Raw genomic sequence first — 21,736 nt, forward strand, 5'->3', positions numbered from 1 at the left:
CCAACAACACCAATACTTAGGTAGTTCTTAAACTTACTCTTAACGTCATTCTTTCTTAAGATAATTGTGCTATAGTTAATAAGGGTTCGCTCTGTGTGTGTGTGTCTGTATGTATAAAAAACATATTATTTGCATGCCACAGTTGTTTACTCTGCGTGTGTGTGCCCCAAATGCATATTTCTCACAGCAAAGCCCCACCCTGAAAGAGAAGCATAAGGTGGAGGAGTCCAAGTCTCTCTGTCATTAATTGATTCTTTGTGGGTATGAAAGCGACGCTCACTTTCGAGCAGGTGCGCATGTGCTAAGCATTCTGTGAGGAAAGAAGGTGTCACTCCATGTTCTCTTCCTAGCAGTGTTTCTCCCTCTCCAGCAGCTGGCTCCATGAACAAGGACTTAGCGGCTGCCATCTCACACAAAGCCTCTTCCCCCAACATGTCTCCCCAGGCACTCTGTCTCTGTTCCCTGTGCTGGAGCACACTTTACCTACAATTCTTCACTTTTCTCTCAAATCCACTCAGGCACATCACTGCACCTAAAATACTGGTCAAGATTACCAAATTCTGACAGACAGTGGTAGTGCACACCTTTAATCCCTTTCTCAGGCAGAGGCAAGGTGGATCTCTGTGAGTTTGAGGCCAGACTGGCCAACAAAGAGAGTTCTGGGACAGCCAGGGACAACACAGAGAAACCCTGATGCTGTGAGAGAGAGAGGAAAAAAAAAAAAAAAAGATTACCAAGTTCTCCACATCAACGAACCCAAACTCACATCTCAGTGGTCACTTTCCTTGACCCATCTGTATGCTCTGACCCCATTACTCCAAGAGTGTCCCAGTGTTTAGCACTCCAGCTTTGTTCTCTACCCATTCGCACCCAACCCCAAGCCTCGTTCCTCCCTTACACTCCAGATCCAGATTCACAGATCTAGCTGTCTATGTACTAACTCTACACCCAATACTATCTCAAACGACACAGAGGCATCCCTGGCCCCGTGGGTGGTGGGTTTGTTTGTCTGCTTGTCTTTATTTGGCCTTCCTCACTGTACTCAGTGACAATTCTAAACTTCCAGTGCACGTGCGAAAGAGCTCAGGTGGCCAGCACTGTCTTCTTACCCGTCCATCACAGCTCGAGCATCAGCAGAATGACCGTCCTGTGGTTACTGCCCCTCTCCGGTCTCTCCCGTCTCAAGCCTGGGATAACCACCAGCTCACACGGGCCCTCTAGCTCCTTTAAGGGTAAGCAGAGTCATCCCATTCCTGTCCTCAAAGCCCTCGGCAGCATTCCTTCTCTCTCGGGCAAAACCCTAAGTCCTTACAAGGCCCTCTGCAAGCTGGCCCCCGCCCCGCACCCCAAACCTTATCTCTTCTCATTTCATCCTCTACTGATTTATTTCCTGTTCCTCCTTTGCTTACCCAGCCACACCGGCTTCTGTCTTGATCCTCACAGAGGATCGAGTTCTCCTGCCTTGACGCCTGGGCAGCTGCTGCCTGTGGATGAGCACTGGCATGCCGCCTCCTCACCTCCGTCACGTACGTGCTTCTGGACCTTCTCCTGTCTGTCTCTACACTGCAAGCTCCACCCCAACCTCACTCTGAGGTCCTACACCCCGCCCTCCTACTGCACTTCTTATCATCAGATGGCTGCGCGGTGACCTGTTCGGTGGGCATCTTTCCGAGCAAGAACTATGAACTCCACCACAGCAGGTTTTCACAGCTTATTCCTCAGCATCAACCATCGTGCCTGGAGCCTGCGAGACGGCTCACAGGGTAAAGATACACAGTACCGTCCTTCCGATCCGAGTTCAATCCCTGGGACCATTTGGTGAAATAAGAAAAGCAATGCCCAAAAGCTGTCCACTAATCCCAACATGGAATGGAACATCCTTTCATGTATGCGTGTGCACGCACGCACACACACACGCGCGCACACACACACACACACACACACACATACACACACACGAAGTGGCGAGGGCAAATGAGGGGGAGAGGAAAGGAAGAATATTTTTAAAGACCAATGTCTAGCATGCAGACAACACTCCTATGTGTTGAATCAATAAATTACCTCTAATATGTGTTAGTTATGGAAATATGTCTGTCATACAATTGACACGGAACAGTTAACCATGTTCTAACACTGTACTTAAAACTCTCTGACAGCTTAGCTTGAAGAGTAAGTTCCAAAGCCCTTAGCCATGGAGCCCAGCCTGAGCTGGCGCCACCCTCACCCCTCCTCACCACTGAACCGTCCTGCACTAACACCACCCTCACCCCCCCTCACCACTGAACCGTCCTGCACTAGCAGCCTGCCCCTCCTCACCACTGAACCGTCCTGCACTAGCAGCCTGCCCCTCCTCACCACTGAACCGTCCTGCACTAGCAGCCTGCCCCTCCTCACCACTGAACCGTCCTGCACTAGCAGCCTGCCCCCCCTCACCCCCCAACCGTCCTGCACTAACAGCCTACCCCTCCTCACCACTGAACCGGCCTGCACTAACACCACCCTCACCCCTCCTCACCACTGAACCGTCCTGCACTAACAGCCTGCCCATCCTCACCACTGAACCGTCCTGCACTAACGGCCTGCCCATCCTCACGATCATACTCTTAACCCACTGCAAGAGCAGAGATGGTGCACTCTGCCAGGCCATGCTTGAGGACCAGCCTCAGTGTCTCCCTGGTCCGGCCACCATGCTAACTCATTCTGCTAAAGGATGGTTCTGGCCTTCTGACTGGGACACCCACTCCTATCAGCAATGCAAGGGATCAGCCCACTCACAAGCAGGCGCTGGCTACAAACTGTGTGTGTGTGTGGAGCTGTGGACTTGTTGCAGCTGATATGCTAAATGTCTTCCCTAAATACAACCAGCACTGTTCATGATAGGAGACGCCGAATCATTTCCTCCCTGACTGCTCTACTTTGGCTCTCACTTTAAATTTCCCATTTGGACTGGGGGCAATTTGTTTTTGTCAGTGGTTCATTTATACACGCCAGCGCGATGCTGTCATATTATTTCACTGCGACACATTTGTCATGCTGTGAGTGTAACTTTAACGCAGTTTCTTAAAACAAGAACATTCCAGTGAACCGTCTGTCTGCTCCTTGTTGCTGCTGACGTTTAAATGCCTTCCTTCCGAGGAATGACGCTCAAAGATCTAAGTGTCTCCTAAGAGCACACTACTGCACAGCTCACCATCTGACGAGCTAGAAAGGGAGGGATTCAGATTTTTAGAAATTTAGGTGATCTTAACGTAGCCTCTATCAAGAGATAAGCAGTTTCCTGGCTGAGTACCTGCTAAAATATAGTCAGCACTGACTCTCCTGCAGGAATAGACCGGGGGAAGCAAGGCAAAGGGGACGCTGAGGGCAGAGCTCTTCTTATCGGCAGGTTTCATCACATTTAACCATCACATTTGGTTTAAGATGTATTTCAAGAATTAAATTCTATTAATAAATGCCATCCTGTGAGTATATCACACTGAAAAGTCAAGATATCCAACACAATTTAGCAGTCAGTCTATGTTTGTATTACTGTCAGGAGATAAATGACCACTATCTCTTCAGGAGAAACACTGAGCAGGGAGTCCAGCCCACGACAGACCACAAGCTGGATCAGATCACAGCACCAAGACACACACAAACCCAAAAGAGTATGTATAGAGTAATCCCAGGGTTTAATAAAATCTGCCTTTGAAAGGTATGAGGCGTAAAAGCTTGACTGACATGGAAATTCCAAGTTAATTAAACCTAACGCAGTCAAGACAAGAAGCAATGCCATGAAGAAAATGGCTGTTCCGAAACTATTGCAGGTAGTAAGCTGTCTTTTGTAAAGGGGCCACAAAAGGAGGTGCACAGGATCAAACCACAGGCTTGGCACAGAATGCTATGCACAAAATCTACCCCCAGCCACCCTACATGTGTGTGCACACACGAATGTGATGTCTGCACAGGTATGCAGGTGTCCACACCAATCACAAAAAGGTGTCAAGTAAGTGAAGCTGGAGTTACAGGACTGAGCCCCATGTGTGCTGGAGACTGAACTGCAGTCCTCTACAAGAGCACAAGTGCTCCCTCTCAACTGCCGAGCTGTCTGTCTCTCTCTCTTTCTCTCTCTCTCTCTCTCTCTCTCTCTCTCTCTCTGAGTCTCCACTTCTGAACAGCACTGTCCACTGAGACAGTAAGTCCTAATGCAGTCTGAATCCCTGAGCAGAGTAAAAGGACACAGAAATATGCATCAGACAAAACTGTGAACCCAAAAATACTTTCCTGATCCACACGAATTATATCACTTAGTATTACAATGTGTGAGACATTTCTCCAAGTCAGCAGCTCTCACTCAACCTGTGGATTGTGTATCAGATGGCCTGCATATCAAGTATTTATACTACAGTTCCTAACAGCAGGCAGATTACAGTTATAAACAGCAATGAAGTAACTTTATGGCTGGGGGTCACCGCACCATGAGGACTTGTATTAAAGGGTCACAGTGTTAGGAAGGTTGAAAACCACTGCTCTTGATAAATGTTTAACAAATATCCACTGAGTTCCTAGAATGCCAAGGCCACAGAATCACTGGATAAAGTAAACATGTCAATCAGAAACACTAGAGTAAGAATAAAGGGGACAACTGAAACCATAAAGAAGCATTAAATAAAAAATAAAAACATGACACAGATTCTAATAAAACTAACATATAGATGGAAATGGAAACAGTTGCATAAACACATTTACAGCTCATCTTGTGACACAGTGACACAGTTTAAGCTATGTCAAAATAATGTTTTACTGACACCTAGAACTGGCTTGTTTTGGAAAATATACTTAAGGCCGTCCTCTAAATAGACTGTCTCACTAGGTGCATGTCTACTAACATCTTGAAAGACAGCAAAACGGGAGAGATAAAGCTGGGCCTGTGAGAGCTTCATACAAACCAGGTAAGTGTGATCTCCAGAGTCAGCAGCAGTGAGAAGCACTGAGGTTAAAGACGGAGGGAGGGAGAGAGGGAGGGAGAGAGGGAGGGAGGGAGGGAGGGAGGGAAGGAATGTTCAAGGCTGCCACCACAAAGCTGGTAATGCACGTAATGATAATGCACGTAATGATAACGCACGTAATCTAACTCCCATTTCAGGGAAACAGAGAAACAGGCAGCCCTCAGGTAGTCTCTAAAAATGCTCTTTGAATCTAAAGTAACAAATCCACTCCAACATCAGCAGAGGGCTAAACCTTTCACCTTTCAATGTAATTCAGTCAGTAGGGACGGATTGCTGAATTCCTGGTTGCTAATCTTTAATTATTACATGCAAGGGCCGCTGCGGCCTCCATTCCATTTACCCCGTGCACTCTTTCCAGAGTCTTCTATTCAGAGGCAAATGGGTTTTATGTGCACTGCCCATCTTCTAACAGTCTGCCTGGGTGGTTCAACCACCCCCAAGCTTCCCTAGCTGCTGCTGAGAACACGGAGCCTCTGTCACCCGTGTGGCAAGGCTCCTCAGACCTCAGGCTGCAGCACCAGCACCTCAGTGGCACTCCGGCACGTTTTCCTAGTTTTGATTCTAGGTTAGAAAACTCACCCTCTTCTGCGCACAGTGACTCATGCTTGTCATCCCGGGACTACAGAGGGGCTGAGGGAAAAGGACTGCTAATCTGTCTACACAGTGAGTTCCGGGCCAGCCTGAACAATAGGAGATCATAGCTCTAGACAGACAGACAGGAAGAACGGACAGGGAAGGGAAAGAAGGAAAGAGGAAGGAGAGAAAGAGAAAGGGGGAGGGAAGATGAGAGCTCTCCTTTAAATACAAAAAATCTCCCAGAACAGGCAAGTATTACCACGCCTTCCTAGCAACAAGGAAACTGAAATGTCAGGAACTCAACCAAGCTGAGCCAGAGTGATGGCTGAGCTGCTATCACTGGAAAGCATTAACCTAAACCTTCTGCCTCCTGTGACTCTCTAATAGCACAATGCTCTCTAGGAAGGGGAGACTGGAAACCCTGTGCTCCAGCAGAACCAGCATCACACATGCTCCAGCAGAACCAGCATCACACATTTGCAATCACTCGTATGTTTCTGTTGAACTGAGAGGGGGAAAGAGAGGAGCTGGATGACTACCAAACTAGTTAGATGAAAGGAGTTCTAGTCCCCTGTGATGGTCTGAATGAGAATGGCTCCCATAGGCTCCTATGTGCAGTGATTGGTCCCACTTAGTGAAACTGTTTGGGAAGGATCGGGTGTGTGCTTGTTAGGGAAGGTGTGGTCTTGCTGGAGAAGATATGCTTCTGGGACTGGCTTTAGGGTTTCAAAAGCCCACACCAGGACCAGTCTTGCTCCCTCTGCCTGCTACCTGCAGATCAGGATGGAACGTTCTCAATGACTGCTCCAGTGTCAGGCCTGTGTATACCAGGATGACCATGGACTAACACTCTGAAACTGAAGCAAACTCCCAGTTAATGCTTTCTTTTACAAAAGTTGCCTTGGTCATGGTGTCTCCTTACAGCAACAGAACAGTAACTAAGACACTGCATAGTACAGTAAGCCAGTTATAATCCTCAATGAACTACTTCACAGTTGTGAGAAACAAGAAAGGAGCCAAAGGCTGTACACAAAAAAAAATAAGGAGACAGAATTGCTAATTTACCCTGGTTTGATCAGTTTGTAATGTATATACATGTTGAAATGCCACCATGAACATCATAAATATATATATATGTATATGTATATGTGTGTGTATATATGTATATACATATATACACACACATATAAAATTACTGCGTGGCAATAAAATTTTTTTAAATGATTGCTCAAATTTTTTTAATGAGATACATAAAAAGACACTTAGAAATTCAGAAGAAAATCAGAAAATTGACTAGTCTTACCCTTCACCTAGAAACTACTTTGCAATTAGATGGTAAGCCAGAAGAAATTGAAATTATTTCTTTATACATACACCCAAATGGACTAAGATAAGGAAGGTTCTTTTTCTTTTTTTCTTTTCTTTTCTTTTTTTTTTTTTGAAAAATAAAGACAAATGACTTAGGTGATAACTAAAAGCAATGGAAATATAGACTATTCCAAAATAAAGCGGCGGGGGCCAGGGGGCAGAAGTTAGTTCTTTACATTTAAAAGTGAAGAAATGAAAAACATTGTAAGGTCAGTAAAGCAACGCACTGGGATGATTCACAAAAGCTATATGCTGAGGGGGATGTGCATTCATGGGCAATGTAAGCTTCCTGTTCTGGTTTTGTTTGAAGGATGAGAAGGGTTACAAAATTTCAAATAGATTCTGAGAACAAAAATCAGTGACTGATCAGGAAGAGATTAGACGTATTTGGAACAGTCAGTGAAGTACTAAAGAACAGAGCCCAAAACACACAGTGAGAGCGCACATGGCAGAGGACACAGGGAGCAGGGCACCCCACTCAGCCACAGCAGCAGGCGGGTTCAGAAGACTGTATCTTAGGCTACCAATCCACATCAGGTGCTCACAGCCACGCCTACTCCAACCCTAGGGCATCTGCTGCCCTCTGCTGCCCTCTGCTGCCCTCCTTAGTCACCTACACTTACCTGCACACACACAGAGGCCCATCTCTATAACAAAAACTTCATGGCTGGCTGCTGAGGACTTTAATGTAAAAGCTAGCCAAATGGTCTCGAGCTATCTCCCAAGAAACCCAGATTGGGGAAGGGGGTAAAAATAGAAACTATATAGTCAAGCTACCAGAAAAGCCCTTAACTGGGAAACTTAGGAAGATTGGGTACCTTGTGTCTCCAGGCACAACAGATGACACATTACGACACTGTGCTCAAATCGGTGTCGTAAACTCAAACCCAAAGATGATGGGACTCCAGCAAAGGCCTGTTGACTAGCACGCTATCTCCTGTACCAGTGTTAACTCCTTGATCATATCTGACGACTTAAGGGTCTGTTTTTATTACCAAAAACAGATACTAAGGTTTTAAGAGTAAAGGGCACGATCTAAACATAATCTCCATGGTTCAAAAGACAACAACGCATGTGACGTGTGTGTATAGAAGTGTGTGTGTGGATGTGAGAGGAAAGGGGTAAGGCAGAGAGAAGAGGGAAGGAGACAGGAGGGGGCAGGGGAGCACAGTGACTGTTTTGACTGTGACTCCAGACTGGAGAGAGAGCTCAGCGGCTGAGAGTCCACACTGATCTTCAGAAGACCCCAGTTTCAGTTCCAGCACCGTATGCCTGTTAACACCAGTTCCAGGCCTTCTTCTGGCCTCCGAGGGTACCGCACAAACCCACACACCAACGCAAGTGAAAAAGTAAAATCTAAAATGATAACCGGTGACTTTACATAGAGTGGTTCTCCTGACAAATGCTGGGGGCATAAAAAACCGAAATGATTTTAAAGTCAAAGACAAAAGGAAAAGAAGCCATTACAAAGTAATCCATTAAAAAGTGGAGCAAAATGGCCAGGTGTGATAGGTCACACCCAGAAATCCAAGCATTCAAGAGTCTAAGGCAGAAGGATCACAAGTTTGAGGCCAGCCTGAGCTACATAGTGAGATCCTATTTCGAAAGACAAATGTTTTTAATGAGAGCTCAGGAGAGACTAGGTGGCCACTTCCAGAACAGGAGTCTGTTGCCTTCTACACGACTGACTCCATTAAACTGCAGCTCAGTAGCCAAAATGTTTCAGTTCCTGAAAGCCAGAAGTCATATAGGATCTATAGCTACTATGCAAAACTTTAAACTTTTGGTGAGCTGTATGCATTCCTTAATTAAAAAAAAAAAATAGGGTTGGGGATTTAGCTCAGCGGTAGAGCACTTGCCTAGCAAGCACAAGGCCCTGGGTTCGGTCCCCAGCTCCGAAAAAAAAGAAAAGAAAAGAAAAAATAGCATTGATTTCAAGGAGTTAATAGCATACGCAAACACATTAAAGAAAGAACTGAGATTATAATGTCTAGGTTCAAATTTGACAGCTTCGTGACCTTGGGCAAACTAACCAACTAGACTCCCGTTTCCTCACCCTTAAAGTGGAATCATGGAAGTACCAGGAACAGCCCACTAAAGACTGAGGACTAGGGATGTAGCTTGGTGGCAGAGCACTGGCCTAGGCAAAGCCCCGGCACGCAGAAACACACTGAAGATGTTAATTATGAGTGTCCATGCACAAGCACTCAAGGTTCGCTCATTTTAATTCAACCCTAACTTCAGCTGTAAGGCATGCATTCTTCCCAAATCAGACCCAAATTTTACATAGCCGGAAAGAAAAAACACCTTAGATGCTTAGAGATTAGAAAAGTAGACTAAGTGTACACAAGTCACATGCAAATTCAACTACAGAAACCTTCTACTGAGGTAAATGTAGTTATAATAAACTCCTTGTTGGATCAGTCAGTCACACAAATGCACACAAAGACAGATTTACAGCAATCATGTTTTAAACGTTCATATCCTGCAAATAATGAACACAAACAATTTATATGCTTTATGCAAGATGTTAGTCAATAGAGTCGAATTTTCGCCTCAATTTCAACTATTAGCACCTGGGAGGCAGACACAGGAGAATGGCAAGTTCCAGTTGGGGACCAGTCTGAGCTGTCTAATCCACAAATTCTTATTTTAATTATACCCCTTAACACCCACGAGACTATCAGTCCAGTTTCCTTACCTTAAGTGACGGTTTATTATGTTTTACTGCACTATGTAACAATAAGAGATCAAAAATAAGAAAAACATAAAATGGCATGGTGGTGTGTGCACTGGGGTAGCAGAGACAGGAGGATTTCTCTGATTTTTCAGGCCAGCCTGCTCTACCTAGTGAGTTCCAGATCAGCCAAGGTTACATAGTGAGACCCTGTCAGAAAGCAAGGGGTGGGGAGGAACCACGACAAAGCAAAGCCCACCCCACCCCACCCCACAAAAAAACTAAACTAAAACTGAATCCGCTAAGGTTGTTTTCAATTCTGGGCGGTATTTGCTGTGAACCCTAAGTAACTTTTTACAAAAGTGGATAGTGATTATTTTTAAAATTCATACTATTTGTAAATAACTAGAATCAGGTTTGGTTCACAGCAACACTCTATTTAAATATTATCTCAATGCCTTAGAGGGCGGGGAAAGAGTACCCTGGTGCAAAGATCACGGTGTAAGAAAACGCCAAAGGGTTTTAAAAAAAACAAAGCTGTCATTCATAGAGAACCCCACCTCTTAGTCCTTATATTGCAGGATCCAAATAAGCAGCAGGCCCACTCTCAACCCCCTTCCCCAAATACTCTCGTCACCTTTAAATAAATGACTTTCTCGAGGTCTGATCCTGTCCACTAGTTTGATTCACTAGTTCAAAATTCAAGCTCCTGTGCTCAGCCCAGATCAACTCTGTCAACGGTTTGGGAAGTGGAACCTCAGCTCAACAACCGGTTTTCCTTTCCCCCACCAAAGTTTGAAAACCACCGGCGTCGCCTTTGGCGTCCCCAGACGTTCCGAACAAGCCCCGCAGCCGGCGGGGCTACCCCACCCACCCACCCACCGCAGCGGGGACCGCAGGGAGGTTCCTCCGGAACCGAGAGCAGCCGGGTGGCCGCCTAGCGTCCCCGCAGCGCTCCCGCACCCCGAGCCCGGGTCCTCACTTCTTCCAATCGCTGCTGAAGAGGCCGAAGGCGCCCGAGGAAGAGATGGTCGAGGTGGCCTCCTGCCCCAGCTCCGCCGCCTCCCCTCCTCCGGACTGCTCGTTGTAGGCGAAACTGTTGCTAGACATTGCGGCGGTGCCGGCCAGCGGGCGGGTGCGGGCGGGAGCTTGCGGGGTTCTCTCCGGGTGGCTGGCGTTCCGAGGACACCGAACAAAACTAGTTCTGGTGCGGAGGGGGCGCGCGCCGGCGCTTCCGGGCTCGTCACCGCTCCAGCCGGCCGGGCGGCCCACCCCCTGCGCGTGCGCACTGAGTCCGCGCGGGCCCGCGCCCGCCGCTCCGGGAGCGCCGGATTCTCGCGCTCCGGGTGTTAGAGGCCGCCGGGAAGCTGCACCCGAGACCCTTAACAGGAAGCTGTGGTTTTTGCACCGAGTTTGCCGGAGGGTAGTGGGCAAGTAAAGTACTGGATTTGAGGCCCTTGGATGCGTTTTGCTGGAGGAGATCTCAGACCCTTCAAGGTTCTTTGCTTCACTTCTGTTGTCCGCTGATCGCTCCCGGAATCCTCCTGAAACACCGAGCACACGCCAGACGAACTTAGCTTCGGCGGTCACGAGTTCTCAACCTTTAAGGCAGGTTCCCGCCCCTCTCTTAGCCAGCGTGGCCAGACCACTGACGTTCTAGACTTGAAAGCTCCTCCTCCCGGGAAGGCTTGCAGGCTCTGCACCGAGGCGATCATCCACGGGCAAGCTTTGGCTAAGTATTCCTGGGGCTTGAGGTTCTCACTTGGAGTTCTAGGCGTGCGTCCTGCCCGCAGTCAGCTGCCCCGAGCGCCTCGGCGACGTGCCGGAGTGCGCTCGCCTCTGGAAGCCACCTGCTCCCACTCTATGGCAAATAACTTTCCAACATCCCCTAAGCAGCTAGGTGGGATGGTTTGTGATCGCGGTAGCTGCAGCCCTCCTGCCCCGGGCAGCTTTCTAAGAGGAGCCTCACCAGCCGGCCTCCCTGGTGACTATGGTTCCTTCGTTCCTCATTCCCTACACCTACGGTCCAGAAAGGACTGAATACCTGGAGCCGGACAGACAATCACCAAAACCCAATGGTAGCACCCGGCAAACACCAACCCGGGTCCCACCAATATTTCTCTACCTGACTGAAATATCGCGTCGTCTTTCTGAAAACATGATCCTCCCTAGTGCCAGGAGGGAGAGGAGCCTCCAAACTGATCAAATGTTGGCAGTTAGTTAACCTTTCAATGAACCTGTCCAGACAACATGTGTGTTAGAGCATCTCAAATACATTGCTTCCCGGTATTGATGATGTTGGTGGAATCTCTCCTACGACTGATCGACGGTGATGATACACAGTGAGGTGTTATATGATGCTTAACTTATACCCCATACACTATTCTAAGTGGTGTGCATGAATTAATTCGTTTACTACGGAAAGACACTAGGCCTTGCTTACTTTATCTGTCAAGTAATGGCAATGCTGTACACATCCTCACTACAAAATAGACCTGAGTATATAATTTTTTAATTTTAGAATATATACACTTTTATTAGATATTCTAAATTGCTCTCCTAACATTTATGAATGAGAGGGATTTCCTCACATTCTCATAATTTTGTCATAAATGTCATATAGATACTTGTGTTATAATTAATTTATATGTTCATGTCGATAATGAATATGGTTATCTTTCATGTGTTTCCCCCTCCCCAGGTGCTTTTTATTGTCTTAGAATTGCACACGAACATGTTAATCCAATTTATCTCGAATAGTTCATTTTCTTATGAAAAAGGTTTATTTTGTTTTTAGAGACAGGGTCTCACTCTGTAGCCCTGCCTGGCCTGGAACCTGCAATCCTCCTGCCTTAAGCTGCCAAGTCTGCGGTGCACCAGCACACCCCACTTGAAAAGGACTCATTCTCAAGTCTCTCTTTCTTTAACAAGCTGCTGGATTTTTCACTAGTTGTTTTGTTTCATTTTCATACAGACTCGTGTAAACAGTTGACCTATGCTTTGGAAAGTTGTGGGGGAAGTCTTGCTTTATTCTGTTTAGCTTGTCCTTGGAATGGGACGGGCTGTCAAAGCTGTTATGTTTCTCAAGAAAAAGAAACAGTATTGGGTAATTTATTTTTTTCCTCCTTCCTGGAATATTTTATAAAGATATAAAGCCTATGTCCTTTGGAAAAACATAAAATTCTCTTTCTCTGTTTCTTGGTTTCTGTTGCTGTAATGAAACACCATGACCAAAGCAAGTTGGGGAGGGAAGGGTTTATTTATTTGGCTTACACTTCCACACACTGTCCATCATTAAAGGAAGTCAGGACAGGAACTCACAGGATCCTGGAGGCAGGAGCTGATGCATAGGCAGTGAATGGGTGCTGCTTACTGGCTTGTTCCATTGCTTGCGCTGTCTGCTTGCTTTTTTTTTTTTTAATTTATTTATTATTTATGAGTACACTGTCGCTGTCTTCAGACACACCCCAGAAGAGAGCATCAGATTCCATTACAGATGGTTGTGAGCCACCATGTGGTTGCTGGGATTTGAACTCAGGACCTTTGAAAGAGTAGTCAGTGCTCTTAACCACTGAACCATCTCTCCAGCCCCCGCTGTCTGCTTTCTAATGGAACCCAAGACCACCAGCCAGGGATGGCACCATCCATAGGCCCACATCAATCACTAAGTAAGAAAATGCCCCATACAGCAGCTGTTCTCCACCTGTGGATCACAAGCCCTTCAGGTGTTGCTTATCAGAAATTTACATTACGATTCATAACAGTAACAAAATTCAGGAAGTAGCAACAAAATGATTCGATGGGGGGAGGGGCAGTCACCACAGCATGAGACATGTCTCCAATTGAGGTTCCCTCCTCTCCAGTGGCCCTACCTTGTGTCAAGCTGACATAAAGCCACCCAGCACATTCTGAAAACATGAGGAAGTGGACAAGGAGAGACTTAGATCTCCCTAATTATAAGATTGTCTATTCGTACAGAAAGAGTAAAATTTTAACTCCCTATGCAGAAGTCTAATCTTCCACTCCTCCACAATTTAAAACTTTTATATAGCCCTAAAGCTTTCTAATAAAAAATTATAAATGCTAACTGTCCAGAAGAAACACTTGTGAAAGAACCAAAGAATCAAATCTATTACCAAACCTAAGCCAGATTTCTTTCCTACCCTCATGTACATTGTGTGTGTGTGTGTGTTGAAATAAATACTTTTTTCAAAAATACAAGGTTATTTTTCCATGATTTTTCTGCAATACTTACCAAAACCTTCATGTAATATTCTCCATTTTTTTCATCTAAACCATCATGCTAATAAATGATAAATTTGGATGCTGGGCTTGGTGGCCCACACCTTTACTCCCAGCACTTGGGAGGCAGAGGCAAGCGGATCTCTGTGAGTTCAAGGTCTGTGTTATATAACAGTGCATGCAAGGACAGCTGGAACTACATATCAAGACCCTGTATCAAAAAAAGAAAAACGTTTGTATGTATTGAACTTGTTCTCCAAGCACAATATGTGTGTGTGTTTCTCCTAATGCAAATTAAAATCAATATCATCTTATGTCTTTTTAAAGATTTGTTTAGCTACTTTATGGGCATCAGTGCTCCACCTGCATCTGTGTATGTCTGAGGGTGTCAGATCTCCTGGAACTGGAGCTACAGACAGTTGTGAGCTATCATGTAGCTGCTGGGAACAGAACCAGGGTCCTCTGGAAGAGCACCTAGTGCTCCTAATCAGAGTCATCTCTCCAGCCCTATACCTTATTTTTTTCCTCTTTGTATTCTCTTGGGTCTCTTTATCCATCCCCTTTGTCTCTCATATGCCACACAGAGTTACCTTGCTTTAAATATCGACATATTATTTTATTTTGTTAATGAAAAAGATTCTTTTCTTGACCAAACTTTGCAGCCTTCTGACTTCTGCTGGACCTACATCTATCTCGGTTCTTCGTAAAGTTATTTTTAGCAAGAATATTCCACCCTCCATATCTAATCAAAGTTGATCCCTCCCTCCCTTGGTGTGGTGGTCATCTGTCTGCCATCAGCAGGAATTCCGTTCTCCAGCTAGACTTCTATTCCTAGACCTGACCTCCTTCTCCAAACACTTATGAATCACCACCAATTATCCCTGGTATATTCGAAATGCATCCCTGGGTTAGCTCGCTCTTTCCCACTGTAATAATCCTATTCCACTTTACATTCTGTCTAGCCTTAGTTCTCTTTATTAAAAGATGAGGCTTTTTTTTTTTTTGGAGCTGAGGAATATATATATATATAGTCAGTGTTGTTTACTGCTCGATTTATAGGGACGTAATAAAAGTCACTGTCCAAGTAGGAAAATTTTGAGACCAAATGACGATGCTCCTGATTGTACACAGTTTCTGGGGGAAACAGAACTAAATGGTGACCATAAATGTGACAGATTAAGAGCAACTCAATTACAAAACAATGTGAATTTATCTTCTATTAATTATGCAAACTTGAAAAGTGCTTATTTTAAGTGGATTACTCATCTTCATTTGCAAGCAAACTACAGATAAAGCATTTAAACTTCATTTTGCATAAGTTGTAAACGTGAACAGGTAGAAATCTAAGTAAACTAATTATAGAAAAAAAATTGAAAATTTGTCAAGAATCTGCCCCCAAAATGTCCTGGACCAGGGAGGGATTAGAAAGATGGCTGACTGGTTGGGGATTTAGCTCAGTGGTAGAGCGCTTGCCTAGAAAGCACAAGGCCCTGGGTTCGGTCCCCAGCTCCAGGGGGGGAAAAAAAAGAAAGAAAGATGGCTGACAATACTTACTGCATAGTCAAGAGTTCATATCCCAGAAGCCACAAAACAAGCCAAGTGTCCAAGGAAGGAATTGGGGGTTGCTGGCTTCAAGCCGTGCTGAGAAAACCCAAGCTCCTGGTTAGGAAAAGACCTTACCACAAGAGACTAGGCAGAGAGTAATAAAGAAGGATACCCAACTCATTTTTCGGGCCTCCAAGTGCACACAGAGACACAAGGGCATACTCCATGCACAGACACATGCACACATATGGTGGTTTGAATAAAAATAGCTCATAAAGAGTGGCACTGATTGGAAGTGCGACCTCATAGGAGAAAGTGTGTCACTAAGGGCAGGTATTGAGGCATCAGATGCCAGCCCGGTCCAGTGTCGCTCTCCCTGCTGCCTCCAGGTCGAGGTATAGAACGCTCAGCTCCTCCTCTAGCTCCATGTCTGCCTGCGTGCCATCATGCTTCCCACCATGGTGATAATGGACCAAACCTCTGAGTGTAAGCCGGCCCCAGATTAAATGGTTTTCTTTATATGAGATGCTGTGATCATAGTGTCTCTTCACAACAAAAGAAACCCTAGGACATCACATAAATAAATGAATAAACAAATATTTTTAAGAAACCTTAGTCCAGCATAATTCTTTTTTTTAACAATTCATTTTTTTTTTTAAGATTTAGTTATTTAATGTATATGATTACACTGTTGCTGTCTTCAGACACACCAGAAGAGGGCATCAGATCCCATTACAGATGGTTGTGAGTCACTATGAGGTTGCTGGGATTTGAACTCAGGACCTCTGGAAGAGCAGTCAGCACTCTTAACCATTGAGCCATCTCTCCAGCCCAAGTATAATTCTATATAGACTTTTTGATACTTTAAACTGTTGCTGATGTTTTAAGATAACATACTTCCAAAATCGCCTTCTAGGATTGGCATCGCTGATATCCAAGCCTGAATTTGTAAATGAAGGTGAACAACAGGCTGGGCCTGGTGGCACTCACCTTTCACCCCAGCATTCGGGAGGTAGAGGCAGGAGAGCTCTCAACACCAGCACAGCGAGCTCCACACCTCAAAACAAACACAACAAACAAATAACCAGCAGCAGCAACACATGCTTTTAATCCCAGCACTCAGTGGGCAAGGGCAGGAGAATCTCTGTGAGTTCAAGGCCAGCCTGAGTGAGTTCCAGGACTATGTAAGACTGCATTTCAAAAGGTAAATAGGTAGGTAGGTAGGTAGGTAGGTAGGTAGGTAGATAGATAGATAGATAGATAGATAGATAGATAGATAGATAGATAGATAGATAGAATGAATTAAATAACCCACTAAGTTTTGCTCTATGATAAAATAATTGGGGTTGGAGATTTAGCTCAGTGGTAGAGTGCTTGCCTAGCAAGTGCAAGGCCCTGGGTTCGGTCCCCATCTCCGAAAAAAAGAAAAAAAAATTGTCAGGAATGGTAGTGCACACCTTACCTGTAACCTCAGCACTCAGAGACAGCGGTCAGCAGTAAGAGAATCATAAGTTAGAAGCCAGCTATGTTACATAGTGAGACTGTGCTGGCTAATTGTCGAGTTAGAACCCAGAGTCACACGGGAAGTGAACTTCCCGGATGCTTTTGAGGGATTGTCTTAACTGCTTTAATTGGGATGGGAAGACCCACCCACTGTGGTTGGCGTTTTCGTTTCTGGGTAGAGGGCCTGAACTGCGTCATTGGGAGACATCTGAACAGAAATGCTGAGCAGGGGCACCCACTGACCACTCTACTTCCTCACCGAGAGGATCATGTGACCATATTTTTCAAGCTCCTGCTTCCTTGGCTTCCCCACCATGATAGGCTGTACCTACCCCACGCCATCCCCCAACCCCCACCCCCGCACTGTGGGCCAAAATAAACCCTTCTCCCTTAAGAAGCTTCTGTTGGGGCATTTTAACACAGTATTGTGGATTTGGTTTACTGCTTATATTATGTTACTTGGGTTCCCAAAAAAAATTACAGGAGAATCCCACATGTAAGACGCTGCCGGTCCCTGGTCCCAGTTTGTTCTAATTGGTAAATGAGCAGGGAGACAGAGGCGGGAATTTAGTTTTCCCAGGCGAGGGACCAAGGGAGGAAGAAGGATCTAGAATCACCATGCCAGGAAAGGAATAAGATGCAGGCTTGAGAGCTGCATCAGACAGAGTAACAATCATAGTAATGTGTGTAATCTGTACGCATCTCCTAACTTAAAAATTAAGCCTAGGGCTGGAGAGATGGCTCAGCGGTTAAGAGCACTGACTGCTCTTCCAGAGGTCCTGAGTTCAAATCCCAGCAACCACGTGGTGGCTTACAACCATCTGTAATGAGATCTGTGTACTTTTTTAGAATAAATAAATAAATCTTTAAAAAAAAAAAATCACGCCTAGGCTTTTGGACGGGAAGAGCTTAGAGCAAGATGTAACAAACAGGACGCCCCTGGCTTAGACGGTGGATTAGCCAGGATTCACTACCAGAGGATGTAACACAGAATGGCTTACAAATTAGGATGCTAGTTGTTGCGCCCAGCGATTGAGTTACCTGTTGATTCTAAACTAAGACTGTGTGGTGTTTTCCTTCATGCAGCGACTCAACTAGGTTCGAGAGAGAAAGATACAGTGGCAAAAAAGTAGGTTAACAAGAACTGAGTGGGGCTGGCACGGTAGTGACCGCCATGGGAACTTAGCAAGTCGGGTAGAGGGATTTCGGAGCTCCGGGTCAGAGAATCTGCCGGGCTGAGAACAGGTCAGGCCTGCCGGCCTGCCCACTAGAGGTAGAGCGGTAGCCCTTTTATTATTTCACGCAACAGATGACATCCAACGTGGCAGACAAGAACCCACTAGAAATTTAAGATTCTATAGCCTACAGTTGCAAATTTAATGAGAAATTTGGAGGTTTGGCGAGCAAGGCAGAGTCGAGTCACATGATGGCCTAGCCGTGGGAACCTTAAACGAAAGAAAGAGGGCTCTGATGTCCCCTGCTGTGAAAACCAGACAAGATGACTGCTCTGAATCCAAGAGCCTGAGAACCGAAGCTGCCTACTTCTTGGGACAGATATTGGTTGAACTGTAAACTTATAAAATTGGGATTACTTGCTTTTAGGATAGATCTACATACAGATTTTGTCCGAATCACATGCGGGATTTTGCCCATGATTCAGAACTAGGATAGGGAAAATTAGTCACTAACTCCAAGTAGAGAGCAGTGGTAGTTGCCTACTAAGAACAGGTATTATATAAATATCTGTATTTAACAGGGAGGAATCAGCTAATAGAAGTCTGTGGCTCCAGGTAGAGCAACGTGGCCCCCATGGGAATTTTAGGTTTATATACTGAGGTGACAAATTAGAAAGGGCTAAATGGGTTCGTACAGTATTTGTTTAGTTTACTCCATTTGTTTTAAATTGTTATTATCAAATTAGGTGATCCTCTGGGGCAGAGGGCAAACTACAAGTTTTCCTGGTTGCCAACTGAAAATTTGGGAGAAAGGTGCTGTCTGGGGTTGGGGATTTAGCTCAGGGGTAGAGCGTTTGCCTAACAAGCGCAAGACCCTGGGTTCGGTCCCCAGCTCCGAAAAGAAAAAAAGAAAAAAAAAAGAAAAAAGAAATAGAAAGGTGCTGTCTTTGCATCTATAGAAAAGGTGATTAGGCCCTGGACATCTTCCAGAGCTATATGGATCAGATTCGATAGAGGGAGACTCCCGGAAGAACTAGATTCAAGAGAATAAAACATAAAAGGAATAGAATTTCATCCTAACCAGTCTGTACACCCTACCCAGGCTGATACAATCCATACAGTATCTTGATGATACTTAAATTTGGTTTTGAGATTTTTATATTACAGAATATACAGCTTTGGTGAGATGCAGTGTCAGACATGCTGAACTGACCTGCTTGAACTCCTGATCTCAGGGACTTTCAGCCGGATCCAGTCAGGACAGACATCAGAGACCTCAACAATCGTTGCTGTGGCCTTCTTACGGTCAAACAACTCACCCATGTTCCTTACCCTACCCCCTTCAAAGATATCTCAAAGCTCATGTACAGTTAGAAGTAGTTATGAAGAGTCATCGCCTTGGTTCCCTGGACTTGGGGGGCTGGAGGTGGTTATTCTAAGGCTGTCTTTCTGGGGAGTTTAGAAATGGTCATAATTTAACAGGGAGGAAATAGATAGAAATGATTGTACAGCCATGATCTCATTTGGTAGAAATCCTTATAATTGTTACTATGTTGAAGTTATAATTTGTCACATTGGTACAGGACTTGTTTTGATTGAGAATCAGGGTTTTCATTGGCATAAATTTCTTCTATTGATACAGACATTTTAAAAGCACAAAGCTTGGGCCCTTTCCTTCTCTAAATGCCATTACAGACTACAATGAGCAAGCAGGTGAGTTAAGGGCCAGAGAGCAAAATCTTGGCTCTGAGTTAATTACTAGGGTGTTTGCAAGATATTTCTATTAGAAATAGCTGAGAATAGTGAACAGACAACAGTCCAGATTACTTTACATAGATAGATAGTTTTCAAAAACACCAGAAATCCACAGAATGTGACATTTAGTGTTATTTATCATTGTTGAGACGTAGCTGCTCCCAACAGCTCCCTTGTCATGGATTCAAAGAAACTAAGCATCTACCTCCAGGTGAGGTTATACACTGTGGCAAGGGAGCACTGGGCAGAAATTGCTTATTTCTCCTTCAGACCTGTATTGTTCATGAGAGGACACAAGTTATAGGAGAGGACAGCTTAGTTCTGCCAAGACAGAATAAGCCAGTCCTTAATAATTCCTGTTTCACGAGGTCTGTGATGATCCTGGGCCAGAAGGCTGAAGAATGATGCTCCAACTCCCTGGCATTACTGGGGCTGTATATGTAGGTGGCTCTCTCTACAGTTTGTCTCAGTTCTGGAAGCTACGTTAGGCTTCCTATATTTTCAGATAATATTGGTTGCTCTCAGATTTCTGACTGGGTTGAAGGACTAATTATAGTCTCATAGCCAACCCAGACTGTTTAACATGGAGAGAACATATTTAATTGGATAGCTTTCAGATAATATATAAGTTAGCCAGGAAAAAAAATATGGATTTTAAGCCTTTCTTAAGTTAGGATATATAGCAGAGTTTTCTATTTAATTGACAAAAATGATGGACTGGGCATTAGGTGTGTTTTATACACTGTAAATTACAGGATGGTAATAGTTGTGCTCAGATTACATTTGAGAGGAAAGTTCTTTTTTAATTGGACAGAAAGGCTGAAATGTTACCAGGACCTTCCCCTAATGAATAAAGATTTTAGGGGACCAATCACTAGGGGAGGAGTAGGTGGGACTTCTGGGTTGGAGAGGGGAAGAGAAGAGGCAGGGAAAGGTGACTTGCTTTTGGACAGAAGAGCTTGGAGAAAGATGTAACAAACAAGAGGCCCCCAGTTTAGATGGTAGATCTGCCAGGATTCGCAACCAGAGGATTTAACTTAGAATGGCTCACAAATTAGGATGCTAGTTGTTGCGTCCAGCAATTGAGTTACCTGTTGATTCTAAACTTAAAAAAAAATCATGTTTAGATTACCTAATACAATATAAATACTATATAAAGAGTCAGTGTATCTTATTGTTTAATCCATAGAGACAAGAAAAAAAAGTAAATTCTTTTATACATGCACAATTTTCTTCAGTGGTTACTGTTACGGTTGGTTGAATTTGTAAATATGGAATCCATAGATAAAGGACTGGTTGTATTTTTACTATTATTTTATATGTAAATGGAATATGAATGGTCTATATTAAAATGACTATAAATATACAAAGAAAGACATACATCACTTTTGTCAAATATTAAAGGCATTCTAACTAAAGGCGAAGGATGAACAAGCCTTTTAGTATCTTTTAACATCACTATCACTGCAGTGGAAATCTGGGCCACATAAGAAAACAACACAAAAGTAGTGAAAAGCAAGAGTTCATAAAATCCCCGGTTAGCATAACTAAGTCACTAGAAATTCTCACTTGAGAATTCTACACATTATTATCACTCAATAAGAAATGTAATTTAAAGGGGGTTGGGGATTTAGCTCAGTGGTAGGGCGCTTGCCTAGCAAGCGCAAGGCCCTGGGTTCGGTCCCCAGCTCCGAAAAAAAAAAAAAAAAAAAAGAAAGAAAGAAATGTAATTTAAAAAACAAAAAAACAAAACCTATTAATCCCAACATTCCAGAAGCAGAGGAAGGCAGATGTCTGCGTTCAAGACCAGCCTGGTCTACAGAGCTAGTTCCGGGCCAGCCAAGGCTACACACACACAAAAAAAAACCCTATCTCAAAACAAACAAACAAAAAATAAAGCAGCCTCT

At 44.6% G+C, this 21,736-nt stretch overlaps 1 protein-coding gene across 1 annotated transcript in view; it reads right to left on the minus strand.

Moving 5' to 3' along the window:
* Window positions 1–12,778, minus strand: part of Ap3b1 (adaptor related protein complex 3 subunit beta 1) — a 199,983-nt gene extending 187,205 nt beyond the window's left edge. Inside the window, exon 1 of the mRNA XM_032899017.1 lies at window positions 10,592–12,778. Coding sequence (XP_032754908.1) covers window positions 10,592–10,719 — 128 coding nt within the window. The 5' untranslated portion in view covers window positions 10,720–12,778. The remainder of the gene's footprint in view (window positions 1–10,591) is intronic.
* Window positions 12,779–21,736: the final 8,958 nt, after the last annotated feature.

This window comes from Rattus rattus, chromosome 3 (genome assembly GCF_011064425.1).
Source record: "Rattus rattus isolate New Zealand chromosome 3, Rrattus_CSIRO_v1, whole genome shotgun sequence".
In the NCBI taxonomy this organism is placed as follows: Eukaryota; Metazoa; Chordata; class Mammalia; order Rodentia; family Muridae; genus Rattus; species Rattus rattus.